The sequence below is a fragment of the Oncorhynchus mykiss genome, chromosome 14, assembly GCF_013265735.2.
Source record: "Oncorhynchus mykiss isolate Arlee chromosome 14, USDA_OmykA_1.1, whole genome shotgun sequence".
NCBI lineage: Eukaryota > Metazoa > Chordata > Actinopteri > Salmoniformes > Salmonidae > Oncorhynchus > Oncorhynchus mykiss.
In genome coordinates, this window is record NC_048578.1 from 27,597,657 (window position 1) to 27,610,705 (window position 13,049).

The 13,049-nt window shown below is 41.5% G+C and overlaps 1 protein-coding gene across 2 annotated transcripts in view; it reads left to right on the forward strand.

Annotated features, from left to right (window-relative positions):
• syce3 (synaptonemal complex central element protein 3) overlaps window positions 1-10,993 on the forward strand; it is a 12,382-nt gene extending 1,389 nt beyond the window's left edge. The window contains exons 1-3 of one of the 2 annotated variants that reach the window (XM_021561586.2): window positions 8,113-9,024; window positions 9,540-9,648; window positions 9,870-10,993. In XM_021561586.2, coding sequence (XP_021417261.1) covers window positions 9,540-9,648; window positions 9,870-10,042 — 282 coding nt within the window. In that variant the 5' untranslated portion in view covers window positions 8,113-9,024 and the 3' untranslated portion in view covers window positions 10,043-10,993. Of the gene's footprint in view, window positions 1-8,112; window positions 9,025-9,539; window positions 9,649-9,869 lie in introns of those variants that run through there. The other variant, XM_021561585.2, reaches the window with a different exon arrangement.
• The last annotated feature ends 2,056 nt before the right edge of the window (window positions 10,994-13,049 follow it).

Below are 13,049 nucleotides of genomic sequence, written 5' to 3' on the forward strand. Positions count from 1 at the left end.
CTTGACCTTACAGTTTTATCTCCTGGGTATTGAAACAGACCACAGAATGTTGCACCATTCAGCCATACAAACAACTTCCTCTAGTCCAGCGATTCACACAACAAAAGTGGGCGTATAGGACCCCCAGGGGCCTCAGATAACATTCAGGAGGTCCCTTAAAGCAGGGTCTCTGGATAAAATGATCACATTGAAAATAATAGCCGCAATGCCAAAATATCTCACATTTTAATGGAATAACTGTTTTACAGACATTAAAACATTGTCCAATTTCATATACAGTGCATTCAGAAAGTATTCTGACCACTTCCCTTTTTCCACATTTTGTTACATTACAGCCTTATTCTAAAATAAAACATTTTCCTCATCAATCTACACACAATATCCCATAATGACAAAGCAAGATTTTTTTTCAAATGTATAAAAAATAAAAACAGAAATACCTTATTTACATAAGTATTCAGACCCTTTGCTATGAGACTCCAAATTGAGCTCAGGTGCATCCTGTTTCCATTGATCATCCTTGAGATGTTTCTACAACTTCCACCTGTGGTAAATTCAATTGATTGGACATGATTTGGAAAGGCACACACCTGTCTATATAAGGTCCCACAGTTGACAGTGTATGTCACAGCAAAAAAACAAGCCATGAGGTTGAAGGAATTGTCTGTAGAGCGCCGAGATTTGATCGGGTTGAGGCACAGATCTGGGGAAGGGTACCAAAAAAATGTGTGCTGCATTGAGGGTACCCAAAAACACAGTGGCCTCCATCATTCTTAAATAGAAGAAGTTTGGAACCACCAAGACTCTTCCAAGAGCTGGCCGCCCTGCCAAACTGAGCAATCAGGGGAGAAGGGTCGAGGTCAGAGAGGTGACCAAGAACCCAATGGTCACTCTGACAGAACTCCAGAGTTCGTCCTTGGAGATGGGAGAACCTTTCAGAAGGACAACCATCTCTGCAGCACTCCACCAATCAGGCCTTTATGGTAGAATGGCAACGAAAGACTCTCAGACCATTAGAAACAAGATTCTCTGGTCTGATGAAACAAAGATTGAACTCTTTGGCCTAAGTGCCAAGAGGAAACCTGGCACCATCCCTACGGTGAAGCATGGTGGTGGCAGCATCATACTTTGGGGATGTTTTTCAGCGGCAGGGACTGGGAGACTAGTCGTGATTGAGGGAAAGATGAACCAAGCAAAGTACAGAGAGATCCTTGATGAAAACCTGCTCCAGAGTGCTCAGGACCTCAGACTGAGGTGAAGGTTCACCTTCCAACAGGACAATGGCTCTAAGCACACAGCCAAGACAATGCAGGAGTTGCTTCGGGACAAGTCTCTGAATGTTCTTGAGTGGCCCAGCCAGAGCCCGGACTTGAACCTGATCGAACATCTCTGGAGAGACCTGAAAATAGCTGTGCAGCGACAATCCCCGTCCAACCTGACAGAGCTTGAGAGGATCTGCAGAGAAGAATGGGATAATCCTCCAAATACAGGTGTGCCAAGCTTGTAACTTTATACCCAAGAATACTCAAGGCTGTAATCACTGCCAAAGGTGCTTCAACAAAGTACTGAGTAAACACTAATGTAAATGTAATATATACAGTGCCTTGCGAAAGTATTCAGCCCCCTTGAACTTTGCGACCTTTTGCCACATTTCAGGCTTCAAACATAAAGATATAAAACTGTATTTTTTTGTGAAGAATCAACAACAAGTGGGACACAATCATGAAGTGGAACGACATTTAGTGGATATTTCAAACTTTTTTAACAAATCAAAAACTGAAAAATTGGGCGTGCAAAATTATTCAGCCCCCTTAAGTTAATACTTTGTAGCGCCACCTTTTGCTGCGATTACAGCCGTAAGTCGCTTGGGGTATGTCTCTATCAGTTTTGCACATTGAGAGACTGAAATTTTTTCCCATTCCTCCTATCAAAACAGCTCGAGCTCAGTGAGGTTGGATGGAGAGCATTTGTGAACAGCAGTTTTCAGTTCTTTCCACAGATTCTCGATTGGATTCAGGTCTGGACTTTGACTTGGCCATTCTAACACCTGGATATGTTTATTTTTGAACCATTCCATTGTAGAATTTGCTTTATGTTTTGGATCATTGCCTGGTTGGAAGACAAATCTCCGTCCCAGTCTCAGGTCTTTTGCAGACTCCATCAGGTTCTTTCAGAATGGTCCTGTATTTGGCTCCATCCATCTTCCCATCAATTTGAACCATCTTCCCTGTCCCTGCTGAAGAAAAGCAGGCCCAAACCATGATGCTGCCACCACCATGTTTGACAGTGGGGATGGTGTGTTCAGCTGTGTTGCTTTTACGCCAAACATAACGTTTTGCATTGTTGCCAAAAAGTTCAATTTTGGTTTCATCTGACCAGAGCACCTTCTTCCACATGTTTGGTGTGTCTCCCAGGTGGCTTGTGGCAAACTTTAAGCAACACTTTTTATGGATATCTTTAAGAAATGGCTTTCTTCTTGCCACTCTTCCATAAAGGCCAGATTTGTGCAATATACGACTGATTGTTGTCCTATGGACAGAGTCTCCCACCTCAGCTGTAGATCTCTGCAGTTCATCCAGAGTGATCATGGGCCTCTTGGCTGCATCTCTGATCAGTCTTCTCCTTGTATGAGCTGAAAGTTTAGAGGGACGGCCAGGTCTTGGTAGATTTGCAGTGGTCTGATACTCCTTCCATTTCAATATTATCGCTTGCACAGTGCTCCTTGGGATGTTTAAAGCTTGGGAAATCTTTTTGTATCCAAATCCGGCTTTAAACTTCTTCACAACAGTATCTCGGACCTGCCTGGTGTGTTCCTTGTTCTTCATGATGCTCTCTGCGCTTTTAACGGACCTCTGAGACTATCACAGTGCAGGTGCATTTATACGGAGACTTGATTACACACAGGTGGATTGTATTTATCATCATTAGTCATTTAGGTCAACATTGGATCATTCAGAGATCCTCACTGAACTTCTGGAGAGAGTTTGCTGCACTGAAAGTAAAGGGGCTGAATAATTTTGCACGCCCAATTTTTCAGTTTTTGATTTGTTAAAAAAGTTTGAAATATCCAATAAATGTCGTTCCACTTCATGATTGTGTCCCACTTGTTGTTGATTCTTCACAAAAAAAATACAGTTTTATATCTTTATGTTTAAAGCCTGAAATGTGGCAAAAGGTCGCAAAGTTCAAGGGGGCCGAATACTTTCGCAAGGCACTGTATATATATATATTTTTTTTTCTTTCTTAAAAAATGTCTAAAAACCTGTTTTTGTTTTGTCATTATGGGGTATTGTGTGTGGAATGATGTGGAAAAAATACATTTTACTCCATTTTAGAATAAGGCTGTAACGTAACAATATGTGGAATAAGTCAAACGGCGTGAATACTTTCTGAATGCTCTGTATGAGGTGTTCCATGTCATTTCAGCAAGCCGTGACACCCACCATCAGATTGTTCTGAAATTGTTTCTGTAGTTAGAAAGGCAAGATTGGCATTCCTGAAACATTATTTTCTTGAAATGTTATTAAGTCTCCAAGAAATTTGATTGCATCGAAATTGGCTATTTAAAATGTATGGGATTCAGATAATATTAAATAAATATAGTACCAACGTCCAATTTGGAACAAACTTCTTCCTACAAATGAGTATGACGAATCCCCCAAAAACAGCCTAAAGACACCCACGGACCCTGACACCCCATGCCAAACCAACCCCAACAAACAGTATACAGTATCATTTCTCTATGTTTGACAAATAGTATGAAGCTGTGGCTTGGAGTATTTCTTCTCCATACTATGTAATGTATTCCCTGTGAATCTAGTAATGTGTTTTTCAATAACTAATTGATGTCACTTGTTTATTTACCATAAAGTAGTGTGATAGGACCAGGTGTTGACCAGTAGATGCCGCTGTTCCTGCTATATATTGTGTTATTGACTGTACGTTTGTTTGTCCCATGTTTAACTCTGTGTTGTTTGTGTCATACTGCTTTGCTTTATGTTGGCCAGGTCGCAGTTGTAAATGAGAACTTGTTCTCAACTGGCCTACCTGGTTAAATAAAGGTGAAATAAAATATGAAATAAAAAAATTCAATATCACCACACTTTTATCCATTTTGCTGGGCCTGGTTTCCTTAAAGCATCTTAAGGTTAAGGCTAAATTAATCTTAGAACAATGGGATCCTATTGTTCAACAATGCATTTAGCCTTAAAATGATGCTTTTGGGAAACCGGCCCTAGTCTCAGGTGTTTATTAAATACATCACAACATTTCCTTTGCAACTTTGGGTAGAACATCAAATCGTCCTCAAAATTCAAGCTTGTCCTCCATGAAAGCAATTCAGTTTGTCCCCCCCCCCTTTGTGTGTGGTTAGTCCCTTCAAAAAAGTCTGGATTAGGTACTGTTAGATTATTCTTGGTGAAGAAATTAACCACACATTCTTCCCAGTCAAAACAGTTTGAGCATATATTATGACGCTTTTGTTAATTTTGGTGTTCCACAGGGCTTTTTCCGCTGTTCGTGTACATACATCTTTTTCTTGGGGTAAGTCGAAGTTCGGTAGCTGAAGTGCACTACCTCAAGTGTTTGCTGTCATTCAATGAGAGACGACTAGTTTTCATGCACACTTTTTCACATGAGAAATACTGCACCAAACATCTTAGTTAGATGTAAAAATTACGTGATTAAGACCTCTGCATTAATTAAAGATTTCTTGATTATGAGGGAGTGTACTGTATACTGGCTATGTTGTTGCTACGGCATCTCAATAGGAACAAACAGTAATGTTGCTGTTTTTTTCTCATTTTTCAAGCGAAGGTCTTTTCAGGGAGTATGCGAGGCACAGACATTTTCTTTGCCTACCGAGTTCTTCTAGGAGCCAACAGAACCTAGTATGCTGGCAGCTTTAAGCTACAGTAGTTGTAATGGTTTCAATGTTATGGTGTCTAAGGGTCTTCAATGGTAAAATTCCCAAACACACACGGTATAGTATTTTGTGCATGGTAAGGGTGCTGGGTTCTATTAAGGTTGTCACAATATTTTAGTCCCTAGCCCATTTTTCCATCAAAGTTTTGGGCTTGTAGGAAAAGTCTTTATGTGAGAATTGCACCATAGGGATTGCATTAGAGAGCGGCCACTTGTTGGACTATTCAAGTAGAGTTGGTTTGAAGAATTAGGTTGCTAAGAGATGGACAAACTGAATTGCTTTCATGGGGGACTGGCATGAACCGTGAGGATGACCACACAATCAGTAGTGGGTACAATCACTAGGGAAGACAGAAAAAGCCATTTTACAACCTATTTGTTGTGATAGTTACATTGTTTGCTCTATAACCGGTTAGTTCATATGCCTTGCGACGGTGATATATAGGTCAAGACAATAAGAAGACACCGTAGCAGAATAAATACAACCACACCTTTGTTTCATCACAAAACTGGAGAGCAACCTCTGTCCGGTGAAGTCCACAAAGCATATTGCATGTAACTAACATTTACAGTGCATTCTGAAAGTATTCAGTCCCCTTGACTTTTTCCAAATGTTGTTACATTACAGCCTTATTCTAAAATGGATTAAATCTGTTTTTTTCTTCATCAATTTACACACGATACCCCATAATGATAAAGCAAAAACAGTTTTTTAGAAATGTTAGTAATTTATTCAAAGTAAAACAGGGGCCTCCCGAGTGGTGCAGCGGTATAAGGCACTCCAGCAGACCCGGGTTCCATCCCAGGCTGTGTCTTGCCCGGCCGCAACCGGGAGACCCATGAGGCAGTGCACAATTGTCCCAGCATCGTCCGGGTTAGGGGAGGATTTGGCTGGCTTGTCCTTGTCCCATCGTACTTTAGCGACTACTTGTGGTGGGCATGCGTGCTGACTTCGGTCGACGCATTGGTGTGGCTGGTTTCCGGGTTTAGCGAGGCGTTTGTCAAGAAGCAGTGCGGCTTTGCGGGATCGTGTGTCGGAGGACGCATGGCTTTCGACCTTCGCCTCTTCCGAGTCCATACGGAAGTTGCAGCGATGTAACAACCAATTGCATATTACGAAATTGGGTTTAAAAGGGGTAAAAAAAAGTATTCAGATCCTTTACTCAGCACTGTGCTGAAGCACCTTTGGCAGCGATTACAGCCTAGAGTCTTCTTGGGTATAACATTACAAGCTTGGCACATCTGTATTTGGGGAGTTTATCCTATTCTTCTCTGCAGATCCTCTCAAGCTCTGTCAGGTTGGATGGGGAGCGTCGCTGCACAGCTATTTTCACATCTCTTCAGAGATGTTTGATTGGGTTCAAGTCCGGGCTCTGGCTGGACTACTCAAGGACATTCATAGCCACTCCTGCGTTTTCATGGCTGTGTGCTTAGGGTCGTTGTCTGTTGGAAGGTGACCCTTCACCCCAGTCTGAGGTCCTGAGCGCTTTCATCAAGGATCTCTCTGTACCTTGCTCCGTTCATCTTTCCCTCAATCCTGGCTAGTCTCCCAGTCCGTGCCGCTGATAAACATTCCCACAGCATGATGCTTCCAACACCATGCTTCACCGTAGGGATGGTGCCTGGTTTCCTCCAGACGTGATGCTTGGCATTCAGGCCAAATAGTTCAATCTTGGTTTTATTAGACCAGAGAATCTTGTTTCTCATGGTCTGAGAGTCTTTTAGGTGCCTTTTGGCAAACTCCAAGCGGGCTGTCATGTGCCTTTTCCTGAGGAGTGGCTTCCGTCTGCTGCAGAGATGGTTTACCACAGGACGACTCCAATCAAGTTGTTGAAACATTTTAAGGATGATCAATGGAAACAGGATGCACCTGAGCACAATTTCAAGTCTCACAGCAAAGGGTCTGAATACTTACGTAAATAAGGTATTTCTGTATTTTTTGTAATACATTTTGCGCTAATTTCTAGAAACCTGTTTTCGCTTTGTTATTATTAGAATAAAGCTGTAAAGTAACAAAATGTGGTAAAAGGGAAGGGGTCTGAATACATTCCGAATGCACTGTATATAAAAAAGTATGTGGACATCCCTTCAAATGAGTGGATTCAGCTATTTCAGCCTCCCCCGTTGCTGACAGGTGTATAAAATCTTGCACACAGCCATGCAATCTCCATTGGTAAACATTGGCAGAAGAATGGCCGGCCTTACTTAAGAGTTCAGTGACTTTCAACGTGGCACCGTCAAAGCCCTTTTCTGTGGTATACTGGCCATATACCACAAACTTCCAAGGTACCTTGTTGCTATTATATACTGGTTGCCAACCTAATTAGAGCAGTAAAAATAAATGTTTTGGCATACCCGTGGTATACGGACTGACATACCACGGCTGTCAGCCAATCAGCATTCAGGGCTCGAACCACCCAGTTTAAAATTACAAATAGTTTGTAGACTGCATATTGACTGCAAGAAGCCCAAACAGATGTGTTTGACTAAAACATATTTCTTAAATTAAAATCATTTGGAGCTCATTTCCTGGAGTTTTAAAATTAAATTAAGCAATTTAACCCGTGGGCCACCAGTTGGGGAACCCTGATCTAGTGGAAAGCCTTCCCAGAAGAGTGGAAGGTGTTATAGCAGCAAAGGGGGTACCAACTCTATATTCATGCCCATGATTTTGGAATGAAGTGTTTGACGAGTAGGCGTCCACATACTTTTGGTCATGTAGTGTATTTTCATAATGAGACAAATCTATCGGTTTTCTACCCAAAGTTGCAAAGGATCAGTGTCATCTAGTAGTCAAAACCTTGTATTTTCACCCTACTTTATGGTAAATATCAAATCAAATCAAATGTATTTATATAGCCCTTCGTACATCAGCTGATATCTCAACGTGCTGTACAGAAACCCAGCCTAAAACCCCAAACAGCAAGCAATGCAGGTGTAGAAGCACGGTGGTTAGGAAAAAATCCCTAGAAAGGCCAAAACCTAGGAAGAAACCTAGAGAGGAACCAGGCTATGTGGGGTGGCCAGTCCTCTTCTGGCTGTGCCAGGTGAAGATTATAACAGAACATGGCCAAGATGTTCAAATGTTCATAAATGACCAGCACGGTCAAATAATAATAATCACAGGCAGAAAGAACAGTTGAAACTGGAGCAGCATTCAACTTCAATTACTCATTTCTCTGAACAGGGGAAAAAAATACATCTCCAGATTCACATGGGCATACATTACATAGTATGGAGAAGCAATACTACAAGCCACAGCTTCATACTACTTGTCAAACATTGAGAGCCCACCGATACTGAATACTGGTTGTTGGGGTGGGATTGGTGTGAGGGTCCATGGCTGTTTTTTTTATATTTTGGGGGGATTCCTTCGTGTCTTACTCATTGGTAGGAAGATGTTTGGTCCAAATCAGACATTGGGTACTATATTCATTGAATATTATCTGAATCCTATAAATTAAAATGGTCAATTTGAGTGTAATCAATTAGCATAATTTCACATTTCAAATTATATTTAAACAAAATCAAGCTTCAGGAATGCTAATCCTATCTGTTACTAACTACAGAAATGATTTCCGAACAATCTGAGATTGCAGGGGTCGAAATCCTATTTTTTGTGTTTTTTTGAGGTGGAACAACCCGTGTATTATTGAATATAAGGAATTTTTGTTGGGCGATCCACTATCAAGATGCTTATCAATTAATGGGCCATTGGCTCCAGCACATGACAGGTTGGGTTCGATTTGACCCTGGGAAATTCCATGGTAACAGAATTATGCTGAGACTCATTTATCACTTTGAATTGTATACCAAACAAAAACAATTGATTTGAAAGTTTAACAAACCACATAACTATGCACAAGGACTACTTTTAACAATTTCCACAGAATAAAATTCGAGGGAGATTTTATAGCAGATCTGTTACCAAAGTTTTAATATCTGCAGTTTTCCCAGTAAAATATGTTTTTACTAAGTAAATTGTTCGAAGTAATAATTTATTTATTGGCATGACGATCCGCAAATGTGTTCCTCAGTGCGCGCGCAATATTTGCTAACAAACAACCAAGACAAAAGGAAGAGTCTCCTAGCTAGAGCATTGTAAGTATTTTTTTCTTGATTTTTAAATATTCATAACTAAGAAGATCCTTATTTTATTAAGGTACTCGAAATGGTGTTATTTAAACCAAACTTGATACAATCTCACAGACTGCTTCATTTGTTTGGATACATTTTAGCAACGGTTTGCAGTCAGCTAGCTAACGTTAGCTAGTGAATTTAGCTAGCTAACGACACGGACCTGTCAATCAAATGTCGCCAAAATAAAACGGATTTGAAAACGTATTAACTAGTTTATCCACGGCCATACCTTATACGTATTTACAATGCACGTGTTTTTATGAATCCATGTTATGTACAACGTAATGCACTGAATTTGTAATTGTATTTGAATGTGAAATTAAAATAAAAATTATTAAAAAAATAAAACGTATTTATACCAATCATTTTGGTACGTTCATGAATCATTTACAGTGTGGTTACTTTTGGTTGCAACAATTACAGTAACGTTATTAGTTAGTGTTTCTAATTTTAATGAGAATATACGGGGATTGTAGATGGCCGCTTCTCCTTCATCCTGCGACCATCAAGAGGACTGGGGCGAAGAGATGATGGAGTTGAACAAGGATTTAGAGAGAATGATTGAAGACGTGGAAAATATATCAGGTATGGTAACTAGCTTTATTAAGCATCTGTATGATGTACCTATTGTTATTCTGAGATAACTCTCCACCACCATTCAATTTACTACCCTTTTTTATTACATTTAGGAAAGGGAATTACACACATCCATTATCTAAATTCCGCCTTGTGTTTTAAATCATACTCTGTACGACCCAATACTGACACCAACTGCCCTATCCCTCATCTCCCCTGTGGTTTCCCAGTACAGCTGACGTGGATGGCCTATGACATGGTGGTGCAGCGAACCAGTCCTGATCTGGGGGACTCCATTCGTCGGCTGGAGGAAGAGTTTCTCCGCTGCAGGGCTGTCATCTGTGGCTCCCCTGGGGAACAAGAGCCGAACCAGGGGCAAGGAAATGACCAGGGGATGGGATAGGAACTGGGACAGGGGCAGGGAAAGGACCAGAGGATGGGATAGGAACTGGGACAGAGGCTGAACCAGGGGCAGGGAAAGGACCAGGAGATGGGATAGGAACTGGGATGGGCTGAACCAGGAGCAGGGAAAGGACCAAGGGATGGGACAGGGTCAGGGAAAGGACCAGGGGATGGGATAGGAACTGGGACAGGGTCAGGGAAAGGACCAGGGGATGGGACAGGGTCAGGGAAAGGACCAGGGGATGGGATAGGAACTGGGACAGGGTCAGGGAAAGGACCAGGGGATGGGATAGGAACTGGGACAGGGGATGGGATAGGAACTGGGACAGGGGCTGAACCAGGGGCAGGGAAAGGACCAGGGGATGGGATAGGAACTGGGACAGGGGCTGAACCAAGTTATGTGGATGAAGTGTCCTAGACCTGTACATACCACCGCCATCCCACTGACAGATGTGATTGGCCGTGATTCACCAGGAATATCTGATGTTCTGAAATGGACCTGAATCCAAAGATAGTAGCCTGCGTCCTGTCCTGTATGCTTGTCTACAATGTTGTTGCAGTTATATGTAGACTAGTCTCATCTCTAGCAGCAACCACTGCCCCACACTGCATGCTGTCTAAGCTGAGCAGCAGGCTGTTGTATGGTGCTGTTGTATGTAGGTTATTGTTGTGTGTTATGTACCTTTGGACAGGGTGTTCAATTAGCTTTAGTGTTGTGTTCTGAATTTGTGGTTTGGTTAAGTAATAAGATAAATTTGAATAGCGAATATTGACTGTCAGCTTGTTTATTGGGATGCCAAAAGGAGTTGGTAAAATGTGCATACACGTGTTGACATTCTACATATTGATAGTCACATCCTAGTCGTACCACCAGCAGTCACGGTACTGTAGAGTTGTACATTTCTAAAGCCTTTATCTCATTCTTCATGTACGCTGAACAAAATTATATAAACACAACAATTTAATTACCTTTATTTAACTAGGCAAGTCAGTTAAGAACAAATTCTTGTTCAGGGGAAGAACGACAGATTTGTACCTTGTCAGCTCGGGGATTTGAACTTGCAACCTTCCGGTTACTAGTCCAACGCTCTAACCACTAGGCTATCCTGCTGCCCCAAGTTACAGTTCATATAAAGAGATCAGTCAATTTAAATAAATTCATTAGGCCCTAATCTATGGATTTCACATGACTGGGAATAAAATAAAATAAAGTAGAGCGTGGATTAGAAAACCAGTTTGTATCTGGTGTGACCACCATTTGCCACATGCAGCACAACACATCTCCTTCACATAGAGTTGATCAGGCTGTTGATTGTTGCCTGTGGCATGTTGTCCCACTCCTCTTCAATGAGTATGTTTACATGTACACTAATAATTTGATATTAAAACGGATTATGGCAGTAGGCATATTATGAAAAGATTAACAACGGCTGGACTCCACCTTAAATAAATTGAAACGGGTTGGTCCATAATCCAAAGACCAGAAATGGGACAGCAGCCCTCTAATTAAACTGACATTGACATACAGTATGAGCCCTTTTTCAGCGTGCAAGGCAATGGCAATCAATGTCTCAGCAACAAGACCTCACACAGAGAGGGCTGTGGGGGAAACATACCAATCTAATAAAGATACATAGACAATCAATACAATTACATTATGATGTCATTACCAAAGTGTTTGGCTTATTGACAACACTACAAACAACAAGAAAAATAACATTCCTCATTAAGGGCAAGAGTGCACAAGTGGTTTATCCAATATGCCTCTCTTTAGAGAAGCAATTTATCCCCATCTCCTCACCTACCTGGCCTTCACAAATTCAATGCCCATATAACGTAGGCGGATTATGCAATAGTCATGTAAACACCTTACTCTGCTTATCTTAATCGGTGTAAGGTCAAAATTGAAGTAAGCATATGCCAATGGTTTTCTGAACAATCTTTTGAATTATTAGGACATGTGCACACATTTATCAGCGTTCCAGTGGTGTATTTGATCTGCGCATGTGCTAGCACCAGCCGAGAGCCTGCCTCTTTATTGCGAGTGAAGTGATTTCAGAATAACTGAATGTAGCGCAGTTGAAGTAGTTTTCACATACAAACGTTACATGTCCGAACTCAGAATATGCTTACCAAAAATAACATGTTTGCTGTGGTAGAACGTTTTTTTTGATTGCCGATTTTCTGCATTAATCAGAGTGCCATCAGGTAGGTAGCCTGATTTCAGATGTGTCCATGCAAACAGGATTATTAGGGAAATTGCTCTTCTTGCAAAGCATGTAAACGTTTTAATCAAACTTATCTGATTATCCACAATCACATTATTGTGTGCATGTAACTGTATTCAAAGGCTGTGCGAAGTTGTTGGATATTGGTGGGAACTGGAAAACGCTGTTGTACACATTGCTCCAAAGCACCCCAAACATGCTCTTTGGGTGACATGTCTGATGAGTATACAGGACATGGAAGAACTGGGACATTTTCAGCTTCCAGGCATTGTGTACAGATCCTTGCTACATGAGGCCGTGCATTATCATGCTGAAACATGAGGTGATGGCGGTGGATGAATGGCACGACAATGGATCTCATCCCGGTATCTGCAGTCAAATTGCCATTGATAAAATGCAATTGTGTTTTATGCCTGCACATACCATAACCCCACTGCCACTATGGGGCACTCTGTTCACTACATTGACATGAGCAAACCGCTCGCCCACACAACGCCATACACTCTGTCGGTCATCCTTGAAGATCACACTTCTGCAGCATGCCAGTGGCCATCACAGTTGAGCATTTGCCCACTCCTTTATCTACTAGTGTTTCTCAACCCTCTCCTTTATCTACTACAGTGTTTCTCACCCCTCTCCTTTATCTACTACAGTGTTTCTCAACCCTCTCCTTTATCTACTTGTGTTTCTCAACCCTCTCCTTTATCTACTACAGTGTTTCTCAACCCTCTCCTTTATCTACTAGTGTTTCTCAACCCTCTCCTTTATCTACTACAGTGT